The 25,723-nt window shown below is 48.9% G+C and overlaps 1 protein-coding gene across 2 annotated transcripts in view; it reads left to right on the plus strand.

The window, feature by feature from the left end:
• The window catches only part of ARHGAP10 (Rho GTPase activating protein 10), a 2,208,119-nt gene that overhangs the window by 1,049,369 nt on the left and 1,133,027 nt on the right, over nt 1-25,723 (plus strand). For both annotated transcript variants that reach the window (XM_069631250.1, XM_069631251.1), the window contains one exon: nt 4,290-4,371. In XM_069631250.1, coding sequence (XP_069487351.1) covers nt 4,290-4,371 — 82 coding nt within the window. The remainder of the gene's footprint in view (nt 1-4,289; nt 4,372-25,723) is intronic.

Raw genomic sequence — 25,723 nt, forward strand, 5'->3', positions numbered from 1 at the left:
GCCTAAATGCCAATAAGACTGAGATCCTCCTCATTGGTACACCTTCACCATCCTTTCCCCTCACTCTCTGGCCGGCCTGCCTTGCCCCTCCTTCTAACCCTATCTGTGAGGCTAAGAATCTCAGGGTCATCTTTCACTCCACACTTTACTTCTCCTCTCACTTATCGGGCATCTCTAAAAAGTCAAACTTCTTACTGCACCTCCTTAGAGGTACTCTGCCTTTCCTTCCCTCAGAAGCTCACTGTCTCCCAAGGTTGGATTACTGTAACAGCCTTTTTCTAAATCTACCTGCCTCCACTCTCCGCCCTTTACAACTAATCCAGAACAGGACTGCAAGACTTGTCCTTGGCCTCAAGCCCTGGCATCGTATTTCTCCAGCTCTGACATCCCTTCATTGGCTCCCAGAGGATGCTAGGATTCAATTTAAAACCCTCGGCAATGTCCACAAGGCTTTCTGGGGCCTGGGTCCAAAATACCCTTCTATCCCTCCCTTCTCGAGCCCTTCGCTCCTCTACTTCAAACTCCCTCAGGGTCAGTCGTTTTTCAAAAGAACGAGCTGGGGGCAGATCTGTCTTCGGCTGGGGCCTCCCTTTGGAACAGCCTCCTGGCCACCTTGAAACTTGAGAAGAACCATCTCTGGTTCCGGAAGCACCTCAAGAGCTTCCTCTTTGAATCTGCCTTTGCCCCTCTTCTCCCCTGCTGATCTGTTTTCTGTCTCGGCACCATGCACCTGACCTCCCTCTGTCCTTCGGGCCCAGGTACCTGCTCACCCTACCACCTTCTTGCACTGCCTCCGGGCCACCCCTTTGCACTGGGGTCTGTATCTGTACCCATACAGCGCCCCCTCCCTCTTTTCTTCTGCACTTATCATATATATCTTATCTGACTAATCTAGCACTTGCCACTTGCTGGCTGCACTATCACTGTCCATCACCTTTATTTTACTTATTATTTATTCTTCTCTCTCCTCCGTTCCGCTCTTTCCACTTCTCCCCATTCCATGCACTTTCCCCCTTTTCCATGCACTTGTACGTTCTCGATGTCACTGGGCCTAGTGAGATCGCTGTTTTTGTTCTCCCTTGTTCCCCTCCCTGGTCGCGCTCTGAAACACTTGTGTACAAGCGCGATATAAATAATATATCATATCATATCATATATGTTCAGTGCAGTACGTTGAGCTAGATGAGACGAAATCGGGCATTGCGAGAGACCTTAACAAAGCTCAATGCATTGTCCCACTGTGCGTCACTCAGCACCTGGCCCAAATCAGTTTCCCGTTGTAATCTCAATTTTGTGCCCCTCACATGCCGCATGCAGCAAGGATCCATGCAGCCTAGACACCAGCCTCCAACCATCCTCCAGTTCATACAATAAGGACTGCAGCTCAGTAGGCCCCGGTTTCCCCAGGCCAGTCAGGCAATTTACACTTAGCAATCTTAACAAGCCTAGCATATAGCAAAAATGTACCCTTGCCGAGCCCCTCCATCTGTGCAAGATCATAGCAATGCTTAAACGCCCCGCCCCTCCCTTGTACATATCTCCCTATGAAGTGAGTCCCACCCCGTACCATCTCCTGGCGTCCGCTCTAACCACTATAACTGCACCCCCGTCCTCGAATGTCATACAGAGAGTGTGGTCCTGGCTATCTTGTGTCTGCCCCGTCCCCATAAGAAGTCCCTAATCATGCAGTCCAAGTGCCAGAAAAACCCAGCCACAATAAAACAGTGCACATTGGCGAATGAGTATAGTGGCCGTGGGAGCACCACCATTTTAACAAGTGCCACTTGCCCCATTAATGACCAGGCCAGCCTACTCCAGAACTTCATGTACCGCTCCTCCCCGTCCACCGCCCTGACCGTGTTCTTAGTGTGCATGCCCTCCAGAGTAACCCTAGGCCCGGCAAGTCCCTGGGGTCATAGTGACGCGGTCCTGCCAAGGGAAAAAGGCATGACGTTCGTCTGTTAAAGGAGATACTAGATACCCTTGCAAAATTGTCTAGAGCCTCCAAAAACATAGGCAAATTATGTTGAGGCTCACACAGGTACAGGAGGATATCCTCAGTGTAGAGGGAGATAACGTGTGTAGACTCCCCAACCTTAAGCCCTGCGTCTGAAAACTTGCTTCTAAGAAAGACCACCAGTGGCTCCAGAGTCAGTATGTAAAGCATAGGCGATAGTGACCAGCCCTGCCTGGTACCTCTGTGTGTGTCACAAATCTCTGACATCTGCCTGCCCGGCCTAAACTGTGCCACGGATGCAAAATACAGCAATTTGACCCACCGAATAAAGCCCTTGCCAATTCCAAATCCATGTAATGCCACACACATCCATTCCCTGTAACCTGAATCGGATGCTTTAATGGCGTCCAAAGATGCTACCACATACAGGGCATTCAGCAAACTAGTCTGGTCAATGCTATGCTGCAAGCGACAGAGATTCATAGAGTGCTGCGGCCAGGGACAAAACCAGTCTGATCCCCATGAATGAAAGTGCCAATGACCCGTTTGAAGTATCTGCCCAGTAGTGCCGTAAGAATTTTTACATCCTTATTTGGCATCACCAAAGGCTGATATCATTCACATAAATCTGTCTGCTTTCCAGATTTCAATATGGGGACTATAACCGTCTCGCGCATGCTGTGTGGAAGGCGGCCCATGTCGTTCACCTCATTATAGAGATGGAGCAAAACCGTGGTCAGCGTAGCTCAAAATTCTTTATTGAAGTCAGAACGGAACCCGTCTCTCCCCCCAGAGTCTTTACTGTCACCAGGGACATAATCGCCCCTTCCATTTCCTCCTCAGTCAATAGAAGCACGAACATAGCGACCTGTTCCGCTGTCAGCTGCTGTAACTTAATCAGGGAAAGTGCTGAGTCCAATTCACTGGGGTCAACAGACTTGTGACTGTACAACATCCTGCAGAAGGTATTGAGTGGACCATTTATCTCCACCTGTGAGCGCCAAGTGGCTCTGCACTTGTCATGTATCCTCGTAATTGCCCTTCTAGGGTACTCTTTTTGCACAGCCACGCCAGCAACCACCCTCTCTTGTCCCCCTCCCCATGCTAATGTTTCATGTACACCCCATAATCAAACCGTTTAAGTCTCTCCCATGCTTCAGTGCACTGAGTGCGGATCTAAAGAGCTCTGCCTCAGCTGCAGGGTCCAGGATCTTAAAACCATGTATCGCTTGGATCTGGTCTTCCAACCTCCCAAGGTCTTCACGCAGCGATCTTCGAATACCACCCACCCCAGCTATAACCTCCCCGCTAGTAACTATTTTAAATGCTTCCCAGACTCTGCACTTCCAACCTTATTCTGCAAGAAGTTGGCGAGGAAGTCGCCCATGTGATCCCTTAACACATCACCCTGGAGGAGCTTTTCCTGCATATGCCAAGTGGGAACTGGGGAACTAGGTCCTCGCCAATTCAAGCTTACTATGAGCCAGGAATTGTCTGAAATAGACAGACCTGCATACGCTGCCTCTGTGAAAGCACCCAAGTGCTCAATCCCCACAAACATGTGGTCAATTCTGGTGTAAACATTATAAGGGGCAGAGTAATACGAATAACCCCGCCTGTCTGCATGGAGTTCCTGCCATATGTCCACCAACAAAAGGTCTGTTGGAGTAGCATGACAAGCCACTGAGGCAGGAGACGGCCTGTCCTATCTGGAGTCAGATCTATAAAGAGCGGGGTTCAGCACTCAATTCAAGTCAACCCCCCACCACAGTTCAAGGGTGTTTATTGAACTTCAAAAACAGTATGATAAACGCCCATCTAAACCTAAATCTACAGATGGGAGCAAGCTACCGCCATCAAATAATAACGCAGTCCTTGCCAAAATAAAAGGGCCTATACTAAGAAAAACTATTGCCAATCCTTACCTCTAAATACAAATAGTGTGGGGAATAATGTTATGAAAAAGAGAGAAGTGTTCAAAATGATATGTCGGGTTTTCAGGCCGTTGGCCTCCCTTCCCCATGTTTTTAGTAAGGGATAAGGCAGTTCACTCGAGCGTAGCACAATCTCTGGCTTCTTTACCACGAGGTTACAGTTCACTAATTTTGGAGTTTGTGGAATATATTCTTGTACAGTGTTTAGTAACTGGATAAAATACCTGTGCCTTGGTAAGTAGAGATAAGGTCTCCTTTCGGCCGTGTGTAAAGAAAAGGCTGGATAGACTTTACTTTTCGTGTGCGCACCCAAATGGTGCCCAGGCAGCTAAATCAAGATAAATATGTATACTCAAAATAATGAATACACTATTTGCTTTTTCCCCTGTGTTCTGCAGGCCAGGTATACTTATTACCATGCAAGCCTTTTCAGAAGAAGACCGGAAAAAATGGATGGAAGCATTGGATGGAAAAGAAGCAGTAAGAATCCATCTTATTTATACACATCCGGTTGAGATAGATCTGTGTTACTGAGACAGATCACTAATGCAACCGTTACACCCACACACTTTTCTAATGGGTATATCTGTCATGTTTTCCCTCTACATACACCCATTCCACTGAGGGCACTGCCAGAGGTCATACGTGGTATGCATATCCCACAGTGGAATTCCCATGCAAGATTCCTGCAACATGTGGGGACATTTCATGACCTTAAGCTTACAGCATAGAAAGCAGGTTGGATCCTGTTTTCTCGTGCATTTAACTGCATGCCTGCAGTGACATTGTGATTCATCTCTGCTGTGCGATGAGACTTAAATATGGGGTAATGCGCACAACTCTGAGGATAAGTAATCTGTTGGACTCTGTTCAACAGATTACTTGGCCTCATCAGGATTTGAATTCAAGGGATTTAATTAGACAAGTTAGCTAAGGGTATTTCTGTAACATAGACTTAAGTCACAGAAAAAGTAGCTAGTGTAACAAGTGTGTTTCAGTTAACATTATTACAGTATGAATGGCTGGTACAATATACTTCAAGTTCCTATTTAATACACTTAATCCACTTCCTCTAAGAGCAACATTGGACCTGTGCCAAACCTCCATCACTGTAGTCATTATATTTTTTGAATCATTATTTTTGCATATTTAACTTGCAGCATGCCACTAGTTGCCTCTGAGTCTGCATCAAGATGGCAGGAAAATAAATATGTTAATTTCAGTCAGAGAATGGTAAAGTTGCTTCTTGAAACTCAAATTACCAAGGTGATTTTCCATTCCCTTTTTTGATGCTATATGCATCAATAGACCTTTTTCGAGAAGCCCACTTTCCTACTGGAAATGGGAGACCATCTCATGCTCTACACCCTCCTGCATTTTATTTTTGCTTTCTGTAAGTGAGGGATCAACAGAAAACTAAAAAAAACAAATTATATGTTCAGGGCTTTTTTTTCAACAAACGTGAAGGAAGGATTATGTTCAGCTGACGTCACGTGGTGGGATTCTAAAATCGAGACACAGAAGAAGTCAGGCTTTTTTTTTTTTTAGGACCATGGTCCACAGTGCTTCCCTCTCTTTAACTCCACCTCCCTGGTGGGAAAAGTCACTCAGTTTTCTATGTTTTAAGAGCCCCACACTTCTTTCATGGGATGGTGGGATGCATTTCTTGTCCTCCATGATTTCCATCGAGCTCTGCTTTGGCAAGACCTGGCACCACCACCGCTTGTGCCTATGGTCACCCTGAGTATGGACCAGGCGTCACTCTTATGATCACATTGGGTCCTAGGGTTCTCAGGCAGACCCTTTCTGCAGGCTTTTGGGACCTCCCTTGTGTGCTGCTCCTCCTCCAACTTGATGGCATCTCCAGAACATTTGTTTTTAACCAACCCCTTTTCACACTCCCCTGCCTCCCGCCTTTGCCCCCCCCCCCCGCTGCTCCATTATGATCTTAGCAGCTGCTCCTCCCTCATCTCATTCTCTTAATCTTGTTGCCCTTTTTTCACCATCTGCTCGCATCAGAGCCTGGAAATGGGGGGCAGGGCTTGGAGAGAGTGCAGCCAGGCTTGTCTGCAACGATGAGAAAAGGAATAGCGGATGCCCGAGAAGTGTCTTGAGTCAGTTGGGAACCAGCATGATAAACCTGCAGTGACTGAGAGGTGGTGGCACGACCTGTAGTGGGTGGACCGTGCGGTCTGACAACGGTGCCTAGAAAAGCAGAGCCGCATAGGTGACAATTAGGAGAGAGCGAGAGACTGTGGAGGAGGCTTAACCGGTCACAGTGGTACCAAGGGGTCTGACAGCTACTCTGAGGTGGTTCACACTAACTCACGGCGGAGAGATGCTAAATGCGTAGGACTACTGAAGGAAGAAGTTAAACTAAGAAGTGTGGACCCGAGACCCCTGGCTAAATCGGTGAAAAGTTCCCTGCAAGAAGGTAACAGGAACACTTAAAAGTCCGGGAAGGGGCGCAGATGTTGCAAGACTGTAAACCATTCAGAAATTTTGTAATACAGCTCCCAGGCCAGTTCCACAAATGTGTGGTGCTGGAATGTCGTGAAGGACTCCAGGAACAGCTTCGTCACAGTGGGGGCAGATCCAGAATTGTACAAAACCTAGTGGTTGTGAAAGCCTCCCTAAGAGAGTCCAAAACCTTGTTCAGAACTGTGCAAGACATTGGGGAACTAGCTAGGAGAAGGAAGTAATTCTCCTAGCCCCACGAGAACCTTGAGACTGTTCATTTAATGTTGAGTCACAGAGAATCCAAACTTTTGTAGAACTTTTTGCTTTGCACAATCTGAGAGGCGTGTGGATGCTTTACATCCAGGAGAAAGGAGCCATTCTCCTGGATTACGAACAGTGGTTGGACTTTATGGTGTTTTATTGTAGTGACAGAGATAGAGTAGGGCCCTTTGTTACCGGGATGGTGTCTTTTTGTGTTGGCTCGCACAGGCTTCCTGACGAGCACCCAAGTTTCTTTAGTTTAGGTAGGGAAATCCTCTCCAAGTTAGGGATAGATAGATAGGTTTGATAGGTTTGGTTTATTATTTAATAAAAGTCTATAGCAACCGCAATGGCACCACTTGGTCAGTCTCTTCATTCCTTGTTGCCGCAGATGGGATAATGCAATGTACCTTGTTATGTGTACTTTAATGAAAATACAGTAGGGGCAATATAGAAATGGTGCAACTTGTTTTCTTATGAATACTTAGATGTGATCACAGAGCACTATATAGAAACAATGTAATGCCTGTTTCTGGATACCTAAATGCGAATACTTTTTAAACACAAAATAGTAATTTTGGAACACGCTTGGGGCGTGGCTAGCCGGAGACGCCTTCAGATGCCTCTCCTTTCTTTGAGCCCCAGGGTCTGAGCCCGTTCCGGAGCCCCTTATCCTCCCCTGGCGATGTGAAGGTCATCCCAAAGATCAGGGGTGGGATGCAGGATGCTGCACAGGTGACCCCCTGTACATTTGAGAGGTTTATGCCCATGAAGTAGCCTGTTACGCCCTACGAAACGAAGACTGCTCATCCTCCTAAAATGGCGGCTGAGGCCATCGCCCGGCTTGGTGCAGCCGGCATGGTGATTGCCCTGTGAAGAGGGATTGTTGGCAGGGTTACAGCCTGAAATGAAGTAGGCGAGCAGTGCGTACCGTGGCACAGCGTGACTCGGCTGCCTCGGAGTGGAGAGGAAGTGGAGTCCTGGATGCGCTGGCTCTGATGAAGATGGCTGTAGCTACCACCCGCCGGAGTGCAAATTGAGCGGCTGGGCTCACGCAGCTCTTATGGAGCACCCGAAGCCTGCAGTGGTGAATTTCTGTTCCGCCAGCGAATTGCCTGTGCCTTGATGTTGGCAGCCACGCGGCAGAACAGAGTTGGTGCGGCTGGTCTCTGCCGGCTCCTGCAGAACACCTGGAGCTAGCAGCTGCGAGTAACTAGAGCGCTGGTGGCAGCTCATGGCAGTGTGATGCAGTGCAAGGACGGAAACGTGTGGCTCCAATGAGTTTTAGCTGCCGTGCCTGACAGAGAGTTTCGACATTGCACCCCTGCCTAATGCAAACATGGAGCACACAACTCCAATAAGGGCCTAATGGGAGGGAGGCAGGGTGTAGGAAGGGCATATGAGTTAGCCCATTTAACTAAGGACTTTGAGGCGCCTCCTGAAGCACCCGGAGGCAGATTGGGAGCACTCCGGACAGTGAATCTGAACTACACACATGGAAGCCTAATGCGAATTGCTGGAAATGAAGCCTGTGGTGGGAATGAACCCCAACTGATGGTGACAGGGTTACGCAATCACTTATAGTACTGTATAGTCCCCCTTTGCGACCACAAGGACCTTGGGGGCTCGAGGTGGGCCACACATTGATGGACTGATCCCAAATCTGCCAGAGGTGGGCGGTGCCAGTAAATTACAGACAGGCATGGTGTGGAGCAGAGGGGGCAGCGGCCGCGAAGTCCACCGGGAAGCCTACTTGGAGAATCCTGGCTTATACCAAGGCTTCACCCCTTGCTTGTGACAGCTCGGGAGAGAGCCTAGTTGGACAGACCACAGTGTAAGAGCGAACGTCCCAAGCAGCAGAAGCATAGCAGTGACCCCAATAGTTGGGACAGAGGTGAGCCTTCTCCTGAAATGGTGGCGCCATCGGAGACTACTATGGTGAAACAAGTGACAAAACAGAAAGGGCCCTTGTCAGGGGATTTAAAGGCACTAATGCAGGGATCAGATGCACAGAAGCGCCCGCAGCAGCTGACGGATGCTCAGATACTGTCCACAGCTCTCCAAGCCAGAGCTAGAGGACCCCCCAACAAGGTCTGATGTGATGGCAATGCTGATGCAGCTTACGAAGGAAATTAAGGACCGCGCTGCCAACCTCACCAAAGCCATCTCTGACTTTAATAAGAATGTCCTTGCAGTGGAGAAGAAAGTGGACAAAGTAGAGATGACGATATGCGAGCAAGGGCATGACCACAATGAATTGGCGCAACAAGTGGGTACCTTGGAGCAGCAAATGAAACAGGTTCTTAACAAACAAGAGGATGCTGAAAATAGATCCCAGCGGAATAATATATGTATCCGTGAGATCCCTAAGTCGGTACCAGATGCGGAACTGCAGTAATATGTAACAGCATTTTTCCAACACCTTCTGAATGAATCGGTTGAGCGTGATATTGTTCTGGGCCGCACCCACCATGTCTACTCCTTGTATCAAACTAGCAGAAACTTAGCCCCTGATGTCCTGAACAGAGTCCACCTGTTCCAATTGAAGGAGGAATTTATGAGGGCGGCCCGCAGTCAAGAACCAGCGCGGTTCAGGGAGTCCTGTTGACCCTCTTCCAGGATCTGTCGCAGATGACGCTGCTCGGCCAGGAATGGTTGTGAATGGTCACGGGATGGCTCAAGTTCAATGATATACATTATAGATTGACATTCCCGTGTGACTTGCCCTTTGAATGGCAGGGCCAACAATATACCATCTCCAAGGAAGAAGAGGCCTAAGAATGATGGAGGGGAGCGACATCCTACGGACCCAGAAGTGGACCAGGACAACAATGTGAAAACCACTCTACTGCCTAAGAGAGCAAGATGGAAGACAGTGTGCCCGCCTCTGAAAGGGAGGAGTAGGGGAGGCCGAAGTTTGGCACCCACCTCATCAGAGATGGGTAACAGTGATCCATGGTAAAGAGGGTAGATGGTTTATCTCAGCATATCAATTTGCTAACTATATTGGACAAGCCAGGCAGGGCCCTAATGTAAGGGCATTGGAAAGCAACTGACATTGGGAAGATTAATTGAAACCAAGGGTTCTTTTTGGGGGGAGGTGGTGGGAGCGGTGGGGATACTGGAAAAGAGTCTCATTCACCCCAGGCACTGTTAGAGAATGGTGGATGGACATGAGATCTGTTACGGGGGGTGGGGGGGGTTTGAAGATTTTTTGGGTGTTGTCGGTGGGGGGGGTGGCTTTCCTTTCAAAGAAGTTAAAATGGTATATAGGAGTTCCTTTCACTTTCAGGGAGTGGGGCTTCAGTGGGGTTTACATTGGAAGTGTAGATTGGGGATCGGGTAATGGCCGAGCTCCAATTGATCGCTCTGAATGTACAGCGCTGCAATTCGCCGATCAAGAGGGTCTCCATTATGAGAGGCGCCTAGTTGAGCGCCGCACCTCGATCGTCTGCCTACAGGAGACACACTTGCTTCTCAGGGATGAATCGCGTTTTTGGCGTAAGTCATTTCCTAAACCGTTTTTCGTGTCCAGTGGCACTTAAAAAGGGGTGTAGCGATTTTGATTGCTAGGGACATAGGCTTCAGTAAGAGGGACAGTATTTGGTCTGGGGGGGCAACTGATGGGTCAATTAGTCACATTAGAGACGCTATATGCACATAATGAAAAACAGGCCCATTTTATAGCAAATCTGCTGCGTAAGTTAGCAGGGTGGTCTGTGGGTAAGGTGTTAATATGGGGGGATTTTAATTGTGTAATGGATCCATCCATGGATAAGACTCTTCCACCCACCCCTAACGATGATAGACATAGACGGGCACTGGCTTGCTTTCTTAGGAAACTGCATCTTATTGAAATATGGTGATTCTTTCACCCCCAGACCCGGGCATATACACATTACTCTGCGGCACATCAAGGTGTTTCCCACATCGACATGATGCTAGTCTCCGACGCCTTTTATAGCCCAAGTAACTGGATTGGAGGAGCTGTACCTCCGGAATCAATTGTGGAGATCGATAGATCTTGGCGGTTGTATTACCTGATATTAAGAGACTTACCTCTGAGAGCCCACATGAAAACAACTATGAGAAACTACTTACGAGTGAACAACACAGGAGGGGTGGATTGGGGTATTATTTGGGATGCTAGCAAAGCAGTTATGAGAGGGGAGTTTATCTCACGCACTGCAGCCTTCTTGCGGGAAAAAGAGCTTCTGAGGGTGGGGTTGGAAAGGGAGTGGAAAGAGGTTGAGGATATTCATAAAACCTGGGGATCCCAGAAAGGCTGGCGAGCCCTAATGAAAGCTAGGGCGAAATTGGAAGCGCAATTGTCAGATAAATCGGCGCAACTCCTCATCCAACTAAACAAACATACTACTTGAGAGGGGAGGAAGCCAATTGATTCTTAGCAGTAAAACTGTGGAAACAAAGGGCCAAAAATGATATCAGCCTACTGAAAAACCCAGCAGGGCACCTCAAACGGGGGGGAGGCAGGGAAAATTGAGATTATACAAGCTTTTTATACCAAGATCCTTAAAAGGGAGAACCTAGACGAAGAGACCAGCAAGCCTTTTTGCGAAAATTTGGCTTACCCCGCGCATAACAGAGGAAGACAGATTGCTATTAGAGGTCCCGTTTACAGAGGTGGAGGTGGGACAAGCAATTCAGTCTCTCACTGGGGATAAGGCTCCAGGGCCGGATGGGTTTTGCAACATATGTTACAAAGCATTCTGAAATAACTTAATTGGTCCTCTAACCAAGCTGTTTAACCAGGTGAGGGACACAGGGATCCTCTCCGGGGACATGGGTCCCTCCACAAGTACTTTAGTGTTGAAACCTGGAAAGGACCTGACCGAATGCTCGAGCTATCAGCTTATCTCTTTGCTTAATGGAGACACCAAACGTTATGCAAAGGTCCTGTCTCAGCGTCTCATAGGCGTGCTGCCAAAAATGATACACTCTTACCAAGCAGGATTTATCATGGAAAGGTATACGCAAGACAACATTTGGAGGGTGGTGAATGTGGCAATATGGGGGCGTAGGACTGACTAGTGGTTCTCCATGCTGGCATTGGACGCCACCAGAGAGTTTGATAGCTTGTATTGGGGTTTCTGAGGCTCACTTTGGAGGGGTTCGGATGTGGGACGATCTTTACACAAATTATATTAGCTAATTTACAGATTCCCTCTATGAAATAGCAGATTAATGGGCATCATTCGAATGCAATCACAATTAGAAGTGGCACTCAACAGGGCTGCCATCTATTGCCATTGTTATTTGCGATGGCTATAGAGACACTGGCGAAGGTGATTAGGGTAGACCCAGGAACATATGGGATTACAGTTAGGTTATGTTCAAATGTTTTGTACCAACAGCACGACCAACACCAAAAAAGCCAACCTGGCGCTAAGACTGAAGCTAAATTAAGCAGAGCAAAATAAAGAGGAAGCTAAAAGAGTTTTTAAATCTTTCCTAAAAAGCATGTAAATCGGACAGGACCAAAGGGCAATCGGCAGGGCATTTCACAACATGGCAACTCTAACCGAGAAAGAGCAGCCTCCCATTCTTGCACGCTGGACTCTAGGGATAGTCAGAAGGGAGCGGTCAGCCGAACATAGTGTACGAGCCGGAATATGGGGTCGAAATTTCAACTGCAAATATGCCAGACCAGTAGCATAGGAAGCCCTATGCACTAGGCAAAGGGATTTCAAAGACACATGCTTCGCCACTGGAAGCCAGTGGAGAGACCGAAGGACAGGTGCAATATGCTCCGGGTATGGGGTACCAGTAGCAAGGCGAGCAGCAGAATTTTGTAGCACATGCAAACAATGGATTAGATAATCTGGCAGAGCCAGATATAGGGAATTGCACTAGTCAATCCTGCTGACAACCAGGGCAGAAACTAGTGGGACACGCAGATGAGGCGGAATATGAGGCAAAACCTTCCTAAGTATTTTAAGTTGGAAGTGAGCAGCCTGGCAGACCAAACCGATCTGAGAACCATGGAAAGGGAAGCCGAAATTTTACCATCCAGATTTTTAACAGTAGAAACTGCCACCGGGAAAGTACCCAACGCAGATGGCCACAGGGCCGGTGCCCAGAGTAAAGGAACAGTATTGACTCCCACAATCAACACCTCTGTCTTATCTCCGTTGAGTTTTAGCCAGTTTTCACTCATCCAGAATCCCACGGCAGAAAGGCAGTCTCGTAGCTGATTGGCATTAGACGGATGGAGTAAGTCAAGCCGGACTCAGATCTGTGTGTCATCAGCATACGAGAAGCATCCAAAGCCGTGGGGATCGGATTCGAGCAATCAGAGGCTGAATGTAGATGTTGAAGCATATGGGGAACAGGGCACAGCAGAGCCACAACTGCAGACAGAAAAGGTTGAAGTAACAGTTGCTGAGACCGGTCAGACAAGAGCGAAACCATGAGGGAACAGCACCCGACATGCCAGCAGCTGACAGCCGACTGATCAGTATGGCGTGGTCGACCGTATCAAAAGCGGTCGAGGGATTCAAAAGAATCAAGGCCCCCACTCCACCCTGATCAGCAATAAGCCTCAGTTCATCGAGCACTGAGACCAGCACAGTCTCAGTGCCCCAGCCTGGTCTAAAGCCAGATTGGAACATGTCGAGCACAGCCATGGACTCGCAGAATTTAATCAGTAGAGGGCATAACAAGGACTCCAGCAACTTCATAAAGAAGGGTAAAAGAGAGATGGGATGAAAATTAGCAGGATGGAGTGGATCAAGAGTTGGCTTTTTCAAAAGGGGAATCACTGCAGCACACTTCAACACCGAAGGAATAGTACCAGAGGAGCATGAGAGATTTACCGCAGCAGTAATCTGGGGCAGGAGCAAAGGAAAGATATCTTTCACCACAGATAGTGGAATAGCATCAGAGGGGAGAGGCCGACTTTATACAAGCAGCAGCCAGAGTCAAGTCAGCCGGAGCGAACAATAGAAAGGAGTCCCAATATGCAACCAGAGGTGATATGGTCCCTGAGACCAAGAGAGGTAAGGGGCCAGATTTGACCTCAGAAGGGTCATGGTCCAGCATAATAAGTTCACGAATATTCTCAATCTTAAGCACAAAAAACTCAGCCAGAGAATCACAATGTTCTTGAGACAAAGGCATAGAGTTGTCAGAAGAGTCCCTAGCTGAGAAAGAGCAAAACTACCCGAAAAAGCTCCTCAGGCTGAGAGATGGAATTTTCGATTTAGGAAGTATAGTCGTTTAGCTTGCCAAGCCTAATAGTTGTGTGGTATAAGGAAGTAGCGGCACAGAAAGAAGTCTGGTCCTCCACCCTATAAGAGGAACGCCATTTGCGTTCTACTTGCCTACGTTTAAGACTGAGGGATTTAAGATTCTCACTGAACCATGGCTCAGACGGTCGCCTACGAGCCACAATCTGAGCCAATGGTGCAACCAGATCAGCAGTGATGGAAAACATTTCTGATAAGGTACCAAAATCAGCAGCCATTGCAGTACTGCAGCCCGTGATAATGTGAGAAGCCAACACCGAAGTGTCGACCACCACAGTTAAGGATGATACACACAAGATTGCATTTTATGCAGATGACTTTTTGTTGTTCCTCCGTGACACAGCCCGTTCGCTCCCATGGGTGATGTCTCTTCTAGAAGAATTTGCACTGGTCTCAGGCTTCCACATTAATTTCTCCAAATCAAAGGCTCTTAATATCACAGAAGACCCTGCACTGATAGCGGGGTGGAGTGAGACTTTCCCCTTACTCTGGGTGCGTGTTGGGATATAATATTTGGGTGTGACCTTGACTCCCAAGTACAAAGGCCTATTTGCAGCTAATATTCCGGACTCTGGAAGGCCCTGTTGGGTGATCTCAAGGGTTGGGAGATGGATGATCTCTCCTGGTTCCCCTGCATAACGGCCATTAGGAGGACCCTATTGCCCAGATTCCTGTATGTTGTGAGTTCCCTTTCAATACGAATCCCTGTACAGATGGTCAAACCACTACAGAGGGAGGTCCTGCGCTTTATATAAGGGGGAAAGAAGCCCAGGGTGTCCAGAGGGGTCCTTTTCCGGTCTCCAGCGATGGGGGTGTTTGGGAGCTCTGGAGATTGCCCGCTATCTACTGGCAGCACAGATAGGCCCTATTTTGCAATGGTCTTCGTCTGACCACCCAACAGGTTGGTGTAAATTGGAACAAAGCGTCACAGATATCCCGCTAGGGTAGCTGGGCTTTCTGAGGCCAAAAGCGTGGGGGGCGAGTGGCCCATTACTGGACACCACAAGAAACACCCTATTATACTAGGACAAAGCTTTACAGGGGGAAGAATTGACAGCAGGGTTTTAATGCAGGCTTTACACTGGGCAGGTCCCCTAGTTTCTGGATGCATTGGACTAGGCAAGCAACACGGATACACTTAGTGTCTTCTTCCAGAATGGGGTCCCACTACAATTTGAAGATTGTAAGGCGAAATTGCAGGCTCTGGAACAAGAACAGTTTCACGACATGTAGGTTAGGCATTGGGTATCAAATAAGGCACTTAGGGAGGCGGCTTACAGAGCTCCTCTGGGACTGGAGCTTACAATGAAAAGGGGTCTCCAAAGAAGGGTGTCTCAAGGATGTACTGTTTACCGGATGGGGTTGACCCAGGGGATGCTTTATTATACATGTCTAAATGGGAACAAGTCATGGGGGTCACCATATCGGTGGAGGAATGGGGACAGATTTAGTTTCACAATCATTAAAGAATCAGCATTTAAGCTCTGTTTTCAGTGGTACATGACACCACACTCTATTAACCCTGACATTTCTTCCCTATGTTGGCGGAAATGAGGCCAGGTAGGGACCTGGATCACGTGGTGGACCTGTCCGAAAGGCCCAAACTTATTGCAAAGAAATCCTGAGCCATATTAAACACATACTGGGCGTACAGTCCTTATAGTCCAAAAGTGATATTACTTGGTGCAGTGGCTGAGGGCCTAGATGATTATAGTGGGACTTGTGAGGCCCTTATCACTCATATGCTTTCAGCAGCAAAGATCATGCTGGCTCCTGAATGGAGGACGGAACTGAGCCCCATAATAGCCATGTGTTGGGTCAGACTGTGGGGTATCATGGCAATGGAGAAAGTGTGTGCCTTGGCTAATGGTAATTCTCCAGCATGGGGTCTGGCATGGATTCACATGCACAAAGAGGAGGATTGCGAGATCTGTCGTGGCTTTACCAAGCGCACCATTAAGTATTGACGCATCAGAATGGCGGCGTGGCTTTAAGCCAAGGCCTCTGCCCCGTGTGGTCCACAGGGGCAGTCTCACCCGGAGCCAGTCATTCAGAGTGGGCTTCTATGTCCTTTGAGGGCGCTCCATCCATGCAGGTCCAAGACAAGGCCAAGCACCACAAGTCAGTTTCCGTTGGGGTCGCCGCTCATCCTCTCAATCACCCTCGGTCTCCAGCCATCGCTCCAGTTCTTCGTCGAAGAAGAAGTCAGCTACCCCTTGGAAACTGCGAGAGAAAGCGGAGAAGGCCAAACAGCAGGATAAGGGGATCTGACCTACCCGTGAAAGCCCAGGTGATCCAGGCTAAATCGTCCTCAACTATCGAGTTGATGGCGGAAAAGGGCTGACCCGGTCCAGGGTACTACGACTGCGGAGTGGCTCTTCCTCCCAGGCGGGAGGCTTCGGCCAAACCAGTGGAAAAGACCCCAGAAAAGAGGATGCTGTCCCTAAGCCTGAGACCGACCCCTCAGGACTCAAAGAAGGGGGGGCGTGAGGAGGTGGTAGCGCTCCCGGGCACAGATATTTCTTCTTCTGACGAAAAGGACATGGATTCTGTCCACATGATCCCGGAGGACGTTGGGGATGATGATGATGATGATGACGGGAACGTCGAGGAGGTGGTCGCGGCCGGGGGTGGCGACAATGACGAGGCCGACGGGAATGATGACATAGGCGCTAGGCCCAGCGAGCCTACACCTCCCAGGGAATTGTCTCAGGACCTTCTTTCAACTCGCCACATGCTGGTGTCAGAGATACAGAAGCGGATGCCAACGGCACCACCGGCGCGACCCTGTTGACACCGGGGCCACTACTGCCAAAGAAAAGGAAGCTGCACCCTACGCCGCCTCACCAGCCGCCAACCGTGCCCTCCCCCCTAGGGATACGGGGACGGACACCGCGATGACAGATGATGACAGTGACATCTCTCTTCCTCCAAGGGCTCCTGGATGAAGTGGGCTCCTTCCACTCTATGGTCGCCCGTATATTTGAACTCTTCCAGCTCACGGTGGAGGAGACGAAGAAGGAGGGCTTCCTTTATCAATGCCGGGAGGCGAACAGGAAGACCATTCTGGCGGTGCCTCGCCTGGATGACGTCTGGGATGAGGGCCTGGCACTGCTGGAAAACCCTGCTTCCGCCCCAACAAAAAGAGATCGGCTGGAGAAGAAATGCCTGTTAGGCAGAATCCTATGCAGTTCCCTTAGAGAGCACCACAGAAGATTAAGACTACGGGTATATGCAATAAATCCCCTTTGGTATCAGTCTGTACCACAAAGATTTAGTTGGTAGATGTGGCTGAGCAGTCAGACTTATCTCAAGAGGGAGATGAGCAGTATTCAGGGTTTACACAATAGGACTACAATACTATGGAACAAGGAAACACTGACCAAAGCTTTGTATCAAAAAGAATATATATGTTTATTTTACACACTCCGATGTTCAGACACAAATCACTATTATTAAAGCAAGTTAAAACAGTCAAGAAAATTATACACAACTCTCTATTTAAATTGTAGACACGTTTGAGCAAGAGTGAAAACTGAGCAAAACGGCACAGTGTAAACTAAGCAAAAATGGCACTCTAACAATTTCTTCAGAGGGAGGGAAAGGGCAAGTCATACAGGGTTAGACTCCTAAACACACCAGCAACACTCCCCAATTAGATTGTGAACAAGTTAGGCAAGGCAATACTTTAGTATAAGCAATAGTTGGATGAAAACCGAGCAAAATGGCACTTCAGCAATATAGAAAGGGGAAGGAAGGGTGGTTATAAGAGTTTAGGTGAACCAACACATTTCTTAGTCAGAAGCAATCTAGAGAAGGCAGTTGTAACAGATTTAGCCAGAGTCAAGAGGCCTGTGCCAGAGTCAGTGGTACAAGGCAAATGCCCAAGATCAAACTGTTCTTGTAGCTGCAGTCAAGTCTTTGTTTAACGAGTTGAAAAGGTGGTTGCAGATGTAAAAAGATAATGTTAGACGAAAGGGCCGGCCAACCCAGAAGGTAAGTAAAGGATTTAAAACACCTTTAGCAGTACCCAACGAAACGGGAGGCCTGGTGGAACAATGTACCTTGAAAGTGGAAGAGGCTCCTGCGGTGGAGGTAGTTTCTGGCAGTCCCTGCAGTTCGGGAGATCCAGCAGAGGAAGAAAGGCTCTCGTCGTGGAGGAAGGTTCGAGTTACTGCACTGCCCAGGGATGAAACCAGCCGCGGTGATGCCAAGACGAATAAAAGGTATGCTCCTTTAAATCGCGGTCGTGGGGGACGGGTACCTGGCTATCCTGTCTCCTAGTGCTTTGCACTGGCGATTCGATCAAGGCAGGCCCTGGAAGGCGATTGGCGAACTGGTTGGTCCCACCAGCTCAAGGGAAGAAGACTCTTGCAGGTGGAGATCTTCTCGAGTCGTTGGAGAAAAGTGGTGAGGATCTGCAGCAGGGCTTCACCGGTGGTTCAGTCGTTGCAGATGTCTTCAGCTTCTCTCCTCTTCGTTTTTCTTAGTTCCAGTGGCAACGTCTTGTCCTCCAGTCCTCAGTGCCCTGCTGTTATGCAGAAAACCCCCCATTCATACAGCCTAGCTGTCACTCACACAGTGGGGTGGCTATCCTGGTGGGATAACCCCCCAGCCTATCAGGGCAGAGTACGACTTGGGTTGCCTAGGTAACCCTGTCCAGGGTGCCAATTCCCCCTCCCACACATCCTGTTTACCCCAGACTCCGTGACGCTGAGAGGAGGGCTTCTGTGCAGAAGCCCGCCAAAAGGACGAACAAAGGATCCCCAACCCGGGTTAGGATTTCAGAGAAAGACACAAGAAAGAAATATTAACAAAGATCTGGCAATAAAAACCTACCGGAGTAAAGTAAATATTAAAGTAAACCGGCGGTATGTTAGAGGCTGTCAGTAAAAGTGGTAGCCTCGAACAATGGGAAAATTCCATAGGAAAATATTTGCGGTCGAATATTTACGGTAGTAACCACTGCCACCAGCCAGAAACTTTGGAGAGAGGGACTGGACGGTACCCTCTCGAAAATGAACACTAGGGAAAAACGATTAACCCTTTCCAGTACTTCCATAGTAAGATGGGTTCTACTGGTTTTGTTCATAATTATTGACTAGTAAAGTCAATGGGGACTTTATATGCCCTGGGAGACAGATGTCAGTCCCAGGGTATGGAGTCTATGTTTGGGGGTCACTATGATACACCTGTGTTACTACACTGAGGGTGCTGTGTAACACACATGTTAAAAAGATGATTCCTATGAGGGTGAGAAAAACCCCATAGACCATAAGAACACAAGATAGCCTAAAACACACACTATCAACATGTCTAAGAGTGGGAAAAAGAGTCTCACTCTTAGCAGGTGAAAAAAATAAACCCTTCAAATCCAGCAAAGCTGCTGGGGGACTCTATAGGTAAGGGAAATTAGCCTTAGAAGAGAATTCTCCCTAAGAATGCCGGGTGCCGTAGTCTGCACCCAAGTGTATGCGGTCACAGCTATCACCGGACTCAGTGGTCTCGGCGGCTGCACAGAAGAAGTCATCCAACCCGTCGTCCTCGGCCTCGGTTCCCCCGAACAGCGAGGGCAAGAAGTTGGGATGCGGTGGGTAGAAAAGTCGTCTTCTCAGCAGCGGCGACGGTCAAGGGCGTGAATGCTTTAGCTATCCTGGCTAGGTATGACTGGGAGTTATGGTACAAGATGGCCCCGCTGCTGGACTTCCTCCCCGAGGACAAGCGGGTTGAGGCGATGGAGAGCCTTCAGGAGGGAGGAGGGCGAGGTGGTGTCGACCACACCATCACCATGGCTCTGGACATTTCAGACGAGGGTCCCGGACATGCCGTTCGACAGAAAAATCTCTTCGGAAAGGCCGTCGATGAATCTCGTCAGGCCATCAAGACCAACACAGAGACGGCCTGTCACTGCAACAGCACCGTTGGGCAGATCATCGAAAGGTTTTGGCGGAGGATCGTCCTCGTACCGTCAACCCTTTCCTTCCTCGAACCAGGAAGCATACAGGGGTCGTTCCAAGGCCTTCTGAGGTGGCTGCCGTCGTCGTCAAGACTCCCAAGGCAGCGCACCGGCCTCCAAGCAGGATTGAACCAGCCAAGATGTCAGAGCCCCCACCACTGCACCCTGTTGAGAGGCAGGGTGGCAAACTTCGTCAGCGTGTAGGAAAACATCTCCACCGATCGATGGGTGCTGGACACTCACGCCCACGGACACACTTTGCGAGTGTCCGTGGATAGCACCGGTGGCCCAGCTGGAACAACACATACCTCTGCTGCGCCTGGAGGTTTGGGCCATGTTAAAAAAAAAAAGGGGGGGGCAATAGAGCTGGTTTCGAAGCGGCTCCGGGGCTCTAGAGTTTACTCCAGATACTTCTTAGTAAGAAAGAAGACAGGGAGCTGGGGGCCCATTCTTGATCTACGACGACTCAACAAGTACATCAAGTCCCAAAATTTCAGGATGGTCACGTTGCAGCACATGCTCGGCCAACTGGTGGAGGGAGACTTCCCGTCATCGCTGGATCTAAAGTACTTCCACGTCCCCATTCATGAAAAACATTGCAAGTTCCTGCGCTTCGTCGTACAAGGGAGGCACTACCAGTTCAAGGCTCTCCCCTTCGGACTGAAGTCGGCGCTCAGAGTCTTTACGAAGTGCCTGGCTCCGGTGGCGGCCAATCTGCGCCTACAGGGAATACATGTGTTCCCATACCTTGACGACTGGCTCATCCGTGTCAAGTCAAGGGGCATCGCCGTCGATCACACAGAGAGGACCGTCCGGCTGCTGACAGGTCTGGGGTTCTGAGTAAATTATCCAAAGTCCTGCTTGATTCCATCGCAGGACACGCTGTTCCTGGGTTCCAGGCTCAACACGGTTTCCTGCCTGACGGCCCCCTCAGAAGAGAAAATAGCGGCCATTTTGGGCTAGGTGCAGCGGCTGTTAGCACTGAAGATCACCATGGTGAGGACAACCAAGTCGTTGCTCAGCATGATGTCGTTGTGTATCTACCTGAACAGACTCTGCAGGTTGCGGATGTAACCTCTCCAGGAAATCCTGGACGCCCGCTGGCAATAAGGTCGTGGGGCGTGCGCTCCAACATCGGACTTCCAGAGCCCCAGGAGACGGTCACCACAGATGCTTCCCTGGATGGTTGGGGAGCCCACACCGGACGTCTCTACGCCAGAGGCCTGTGGCTACTGGAGGAGAAGGAGCTACACATCAATGTCCTGGAACTACGAGCAGCGTTTTGGGCACTCAAGTACTTCCTTCCGTCCATCAGGGCAAAGTGGTGAGGGTCTTCATGGACAATACCACCACGATGTTTTACATCAGGAAGCAGGGGGCACCAGATCCCTGGCACTCTCCAGAGTGGCGCAGGAATTGTGGCACTGGGCCATCACCCAGGGGATGTTTCTCATTCTGTTTCATCTGGCAGGAGTCAAAAACACTGTTGCCGACTCTCTCAGCAGGGATTTGCACTCTTGCCACGAGTGGGAACTTCGGCATGATCAAGTGGACAGCCTGTTCCTCGGGTGGGGCAGGCCCCAAATCGACCTCTTTGCAATTGCGGCGAACATCAAGTGCCAGAGATTCGCCAGCAGGTTCCACCAGCCGGGGAGCATGGGGGACGTGTTCTCCTTCCCATGGGAGGGTCTATTCCTGTACGCGTTCCCTCCGTTGCTTAATCTGCTACGAGTAATCAGTCAACTCAAACAATGCCAGTGCAAGATGATGATCATTGCCCCGGCGTGGCTGAGACAGATTTGGTACCCGAACCTTCTCAGCCGGTCTACGTCACCTCCAGTCAATCTGCCAATGGTTGCGGATCTGCTCGCCAGAGAAGGAGGCGCAATCCTGCACCAGGACCCTGGATCGCTGAACCTGAAGGCCTGGCTTCTGCAGCCCTAGAGTTCGGTGGGTACGAGCTTCCTGCGGACTGCAGGGAGGTCCTTGCCAGAGCATCGTCGATGCTTAAGTGCTACGGAAACAAGTGGAAGTGGAAGCGGTTCGCGGCTTGGTGCCGGTCGCAGAAGATCAACCCGTTGAGGGCTACGGCCCCTCAGATCCTTCCGTATTTGTCGTCTTTGGCTAAGGCGGGGCTGGTGCACACCTCCATCAAAGTGCATCTGGTGGATATCTCCCGTAACACCAGGTCGACGGGACAGTCTTCTCTTTGGTCTCACGTCTAGTTAAGGATTTCTTTAAAGGACTATTTAGAACGTTCCCACAGGTGGAAGCGCCTGCCCCGGCGTGGGAACTCAACGTGGGTCTGATGATTTTCATGGGGGGCCCCTTTCGAGCCTATGCTTCAAGCCTCTCTCAAGTACCTTTCGTGGAAGACTGCTTTGTTCTTGGCTATCACCTGTGTCAAGAGAGTAGATGAGATCCAGGTCCTGTCCTGCAAGCAGTCTTATCTGACTTTGTGGTGGACGCACCCTTCCTTCATGCCGAAGGTTCTGTCGGAATTCCATTGCAATGAATCTTTGGTGTTACTTGTGTTTTTTCTGACGCATTAGTCGCCGGCTGAAAGGACTGCACTTGCTGGATAAGGCGCGTGCTCTGAAGTTCTATGTGGCCCGCACAAAGAGTTTCTGGAAGACTTTGTGCGTACTTTGGTTCTGTGAACCATGAGGAGGCCTTGTCCAAGGCTTCTATCTCCAGGTGGCTCTCTACCTGCATCACCTATTGTCACCGGTTGGCAAACCGACCGCTGCCTGGCCGTCCGAGAGCTCATTCTACCAGAGCGATCGCTGCAACAACAGCATTCCGGTATTGTGTACCCCATCTGGACATCTGCAGGGCTGCTCCGTGGAGGTCTACGCCCATCTTGACAAGGTTCTACTGCGTCGACAGGGATTCCAGAGAGGAGTCCACGGTCGGCCAAGCAGTGCTGCGCAACCTGTTCGCTTGAAGGGGAGCCTGGTGAGGTGGCAAGAGTAATTGCTTCTGTTGAGCCTTGTCACCTCCCATGGTTGTGTATGTATGTACTGCTATGCATTCTTTATTCATGAGCATGTGAATCCATACCAGACCCCATGCTGGAGAAGGAATAAGTCTGGCATGGATTCACATGTGAACCCTCCCTTCTGCCCCTCTGCGACTCTTCTTGGTCTTACTGCCACTTTACGTGCTACCAAATCTGAAGATGGCTGCCAGGGGAGGAGGGAAAAGACAGTCATTTGCTATTGGCAGTATGACCCAGAGCTCAGTGATTGGTTTATAGGTGTGTTACGAGTGCGGACGGACAGACCACACAGTAGGCGGGATGACTTGAACAAAACTGGGTTTATTTTTAACAAATGGTTATTTCTTCTGTACAGTAGCATGAACCAGGGATCAAAAATAAGGGAAAATATTAACAGTCTCTTTAACTCAATGCGGGTAGGCAGTTACTAGTCTGCTTGACTGTTCTCCTTTAGCATGTTGCGCAACACCAAAGTCTTTTCTTATTTGGAATTAGGTGGCCAGGGCGTTCTCCAGAGATTTATCTCCTTTAAGACATTATGGCAAAGACATACTGCAGCGTCTTTCAGGTGGAACCCTTTTCCTGCTGGCCCAGGGTTAAAGTTGTTCATAAGAAAAGTATTTCACTCTCAACTGCCTTCTCTTGTACGTATCTGTTTAAGTATGATCCCTTAAACAGCTTTATCTCCCTTCTACGATAAATTTAAAGCGGGTGGCCCCCTCTCTCCATCCTCTATTCCCCCATGCTGACAGCCTTGATCCTCGGTGTTGCTCACCTGGGTTCACAGTTTGCCGCACCTTGTTCCTCTCCGGAGTCGTTACAGCCTCTCCAACGCAGGCCCGATCGGCCGCGTCAGCTGTTTTGCTTCCTCCACCGTCCTCGCACAGTATTGGCTGACTCGACCGGGCCCTCTCCCTTCGACAGCCACTACGCAGGAGATGAGTCGCAGCGGCCCCTCCTCCGAAAAGGTGGGAGGGAAAGGAGACACGGCTTCGTGTAGGCCCAGTCAGCTGTTCAGGAGAATGACAACAGGCTTTCCCCGCCTCAACTCCTCCTCCGGGAAGGTGGGGGCCTCTGCAGGGAGTCGCGCACCGACTCAGCGGGATACAGCTGTCCCGAAGACCTTCTCAGCTTGGTCCGGGCCTCAGCGAGTTCACGGCTCGCCAACTTCACAAATTCTTCACTTCAGGCACGAACGGGCCAACATGACATTCTCACACTTCGCACAATGGGTGCAGTTTCTGTCTTCTCCTTCATGACATGTTCACTCTCAGTAAGCCCGCTCATAAACGGCTGCCTCCTCAAGAGAGCCTATTTCTTCCTCATTCTTTCTAAAACGAAAACAAACCCAGTATTAGAAAAAAGTACCTTTTCATGGAAGTAAGCATTATCCTGTCATTGGAGGAACCACATGTCCTTCACAACAGAAGAGACCCTCCCAGGCTGACATCATCCATTAACCCTTCCTGGTTTGATGATCCAATGCAAGAGATTTTGATTGGCTCTGCTCTTCCTTTTCTTCCTCCGCCTTATCACAAGGTGAAAGACAGTTTGTAAGTGAAACTTTTATTTCTTTTACTGAGGATTCCCGGCCTGACTGGGAATATTCATGAGCATGTGAATCCATGCCAGACCCATGCTAGAGAACAACAGTTAAAGGTAAGTAACTTGTTCCATACCAAACATTTGGGCAACATGGCTTCAATTTCATGAATTTGTATTGGACAGAGAGCACAACTACTTCAAACCCACTCATCATTGTAGATACTCGGTTCTCTGAAATGGACTTTAAAGGCTCTGGACATGTAAGTGAACCCATGATGCCAAGATAACAGACCATACTTAAAAAACTGAAGGAACTCTGAAACACCACTATTGGTTTTAGTTTTGGGGGGCGGGCGGGTGTTATTTAACAGTTAAAATATATGTGAACACAGGCTCCTTTGATGCTGTTTAATATGTGATAATATCTAGTATTGTTTTGGAATTCCATCTCGTTCATTTTCCATGCCTGATTGCTGTTCACATTGCAACTAAATAAAGCTTTGATAAAACAAAATAATGGAACACACTTACCTTGGGATACCTAGATATGAAAACACAACAGTGAGCAGTATGAACAATGCAATTTGTAATTTTATGGACGCCTGTCTGTGAAACATAATTGAGTGCAATGTTGATCTATGCAGTGCACTTTCTTATGGATACCTGAATATGAACATAATAGAGCATAATATAGCATTAAAGCAACATGCTTTGCAGAGGCTCAGCTTCACCTCACCGAGAAGGGCCAACAAGGCCAAAACACGTCTGGGGTTGCTGGTGGTACTCTCTTTCAGAGAATTGCCTAGAATTTCTGTGCTGGACCGCTCTAGGCGTGGGACAAAGACTGATATATTTATTTTTGTATTTTTTTACTTTATTAAAAATTCAGTTTTATCATATAAAACCTTTTTTAACATACACATATCATCAACATGAAATACATCAGCAGTTTCTTTTTAAGTTCTAAGTGCACAAAACACAAATAATTCATCTCGAGATCCCAAGTGTCCCGATATAAAAGATTCACCAATGTCCAAAGGTTTGTGAAGAACCATGTTAGGATGACCTAACCTCATCTAAATTCTTCTGCATCAAGTCCCAGTAGTCCGATCTAAAGGAGCATCCATGGAGTCGATTTAGGTTATTTCTATTAGATGCTATCTATAATTAATGGGCAATCTGCTCTGCACATTAATCCTAGAATTTTGTCTGAAAAATTCTCTCAAGGAATGCCACCAGACATCTGATTAGTGCAGGGCTAGTTCCTCCATAAAGTCTCTCTCACCACACATCAGCGTCTGTGCCATCCACCTTTTCTAACTTCTCATGAAGGAGCAAGGT

This window comes from Ambystoma mexicanum, chromosome 6q (genome assembly GCF_040938575.1).
Source record: "Ambystoma mexicanum isolate Mex_15411 chromosome 6q, UKY_AmexF1_1, whole genome shotgun sequence".
Taxonomy (NCBI): Eukaryota; Metazoa; Chordata; class Amphibia; order Caudata; family Ambystomatidae; genus Ambystoma; species Ambystoma mexicanum.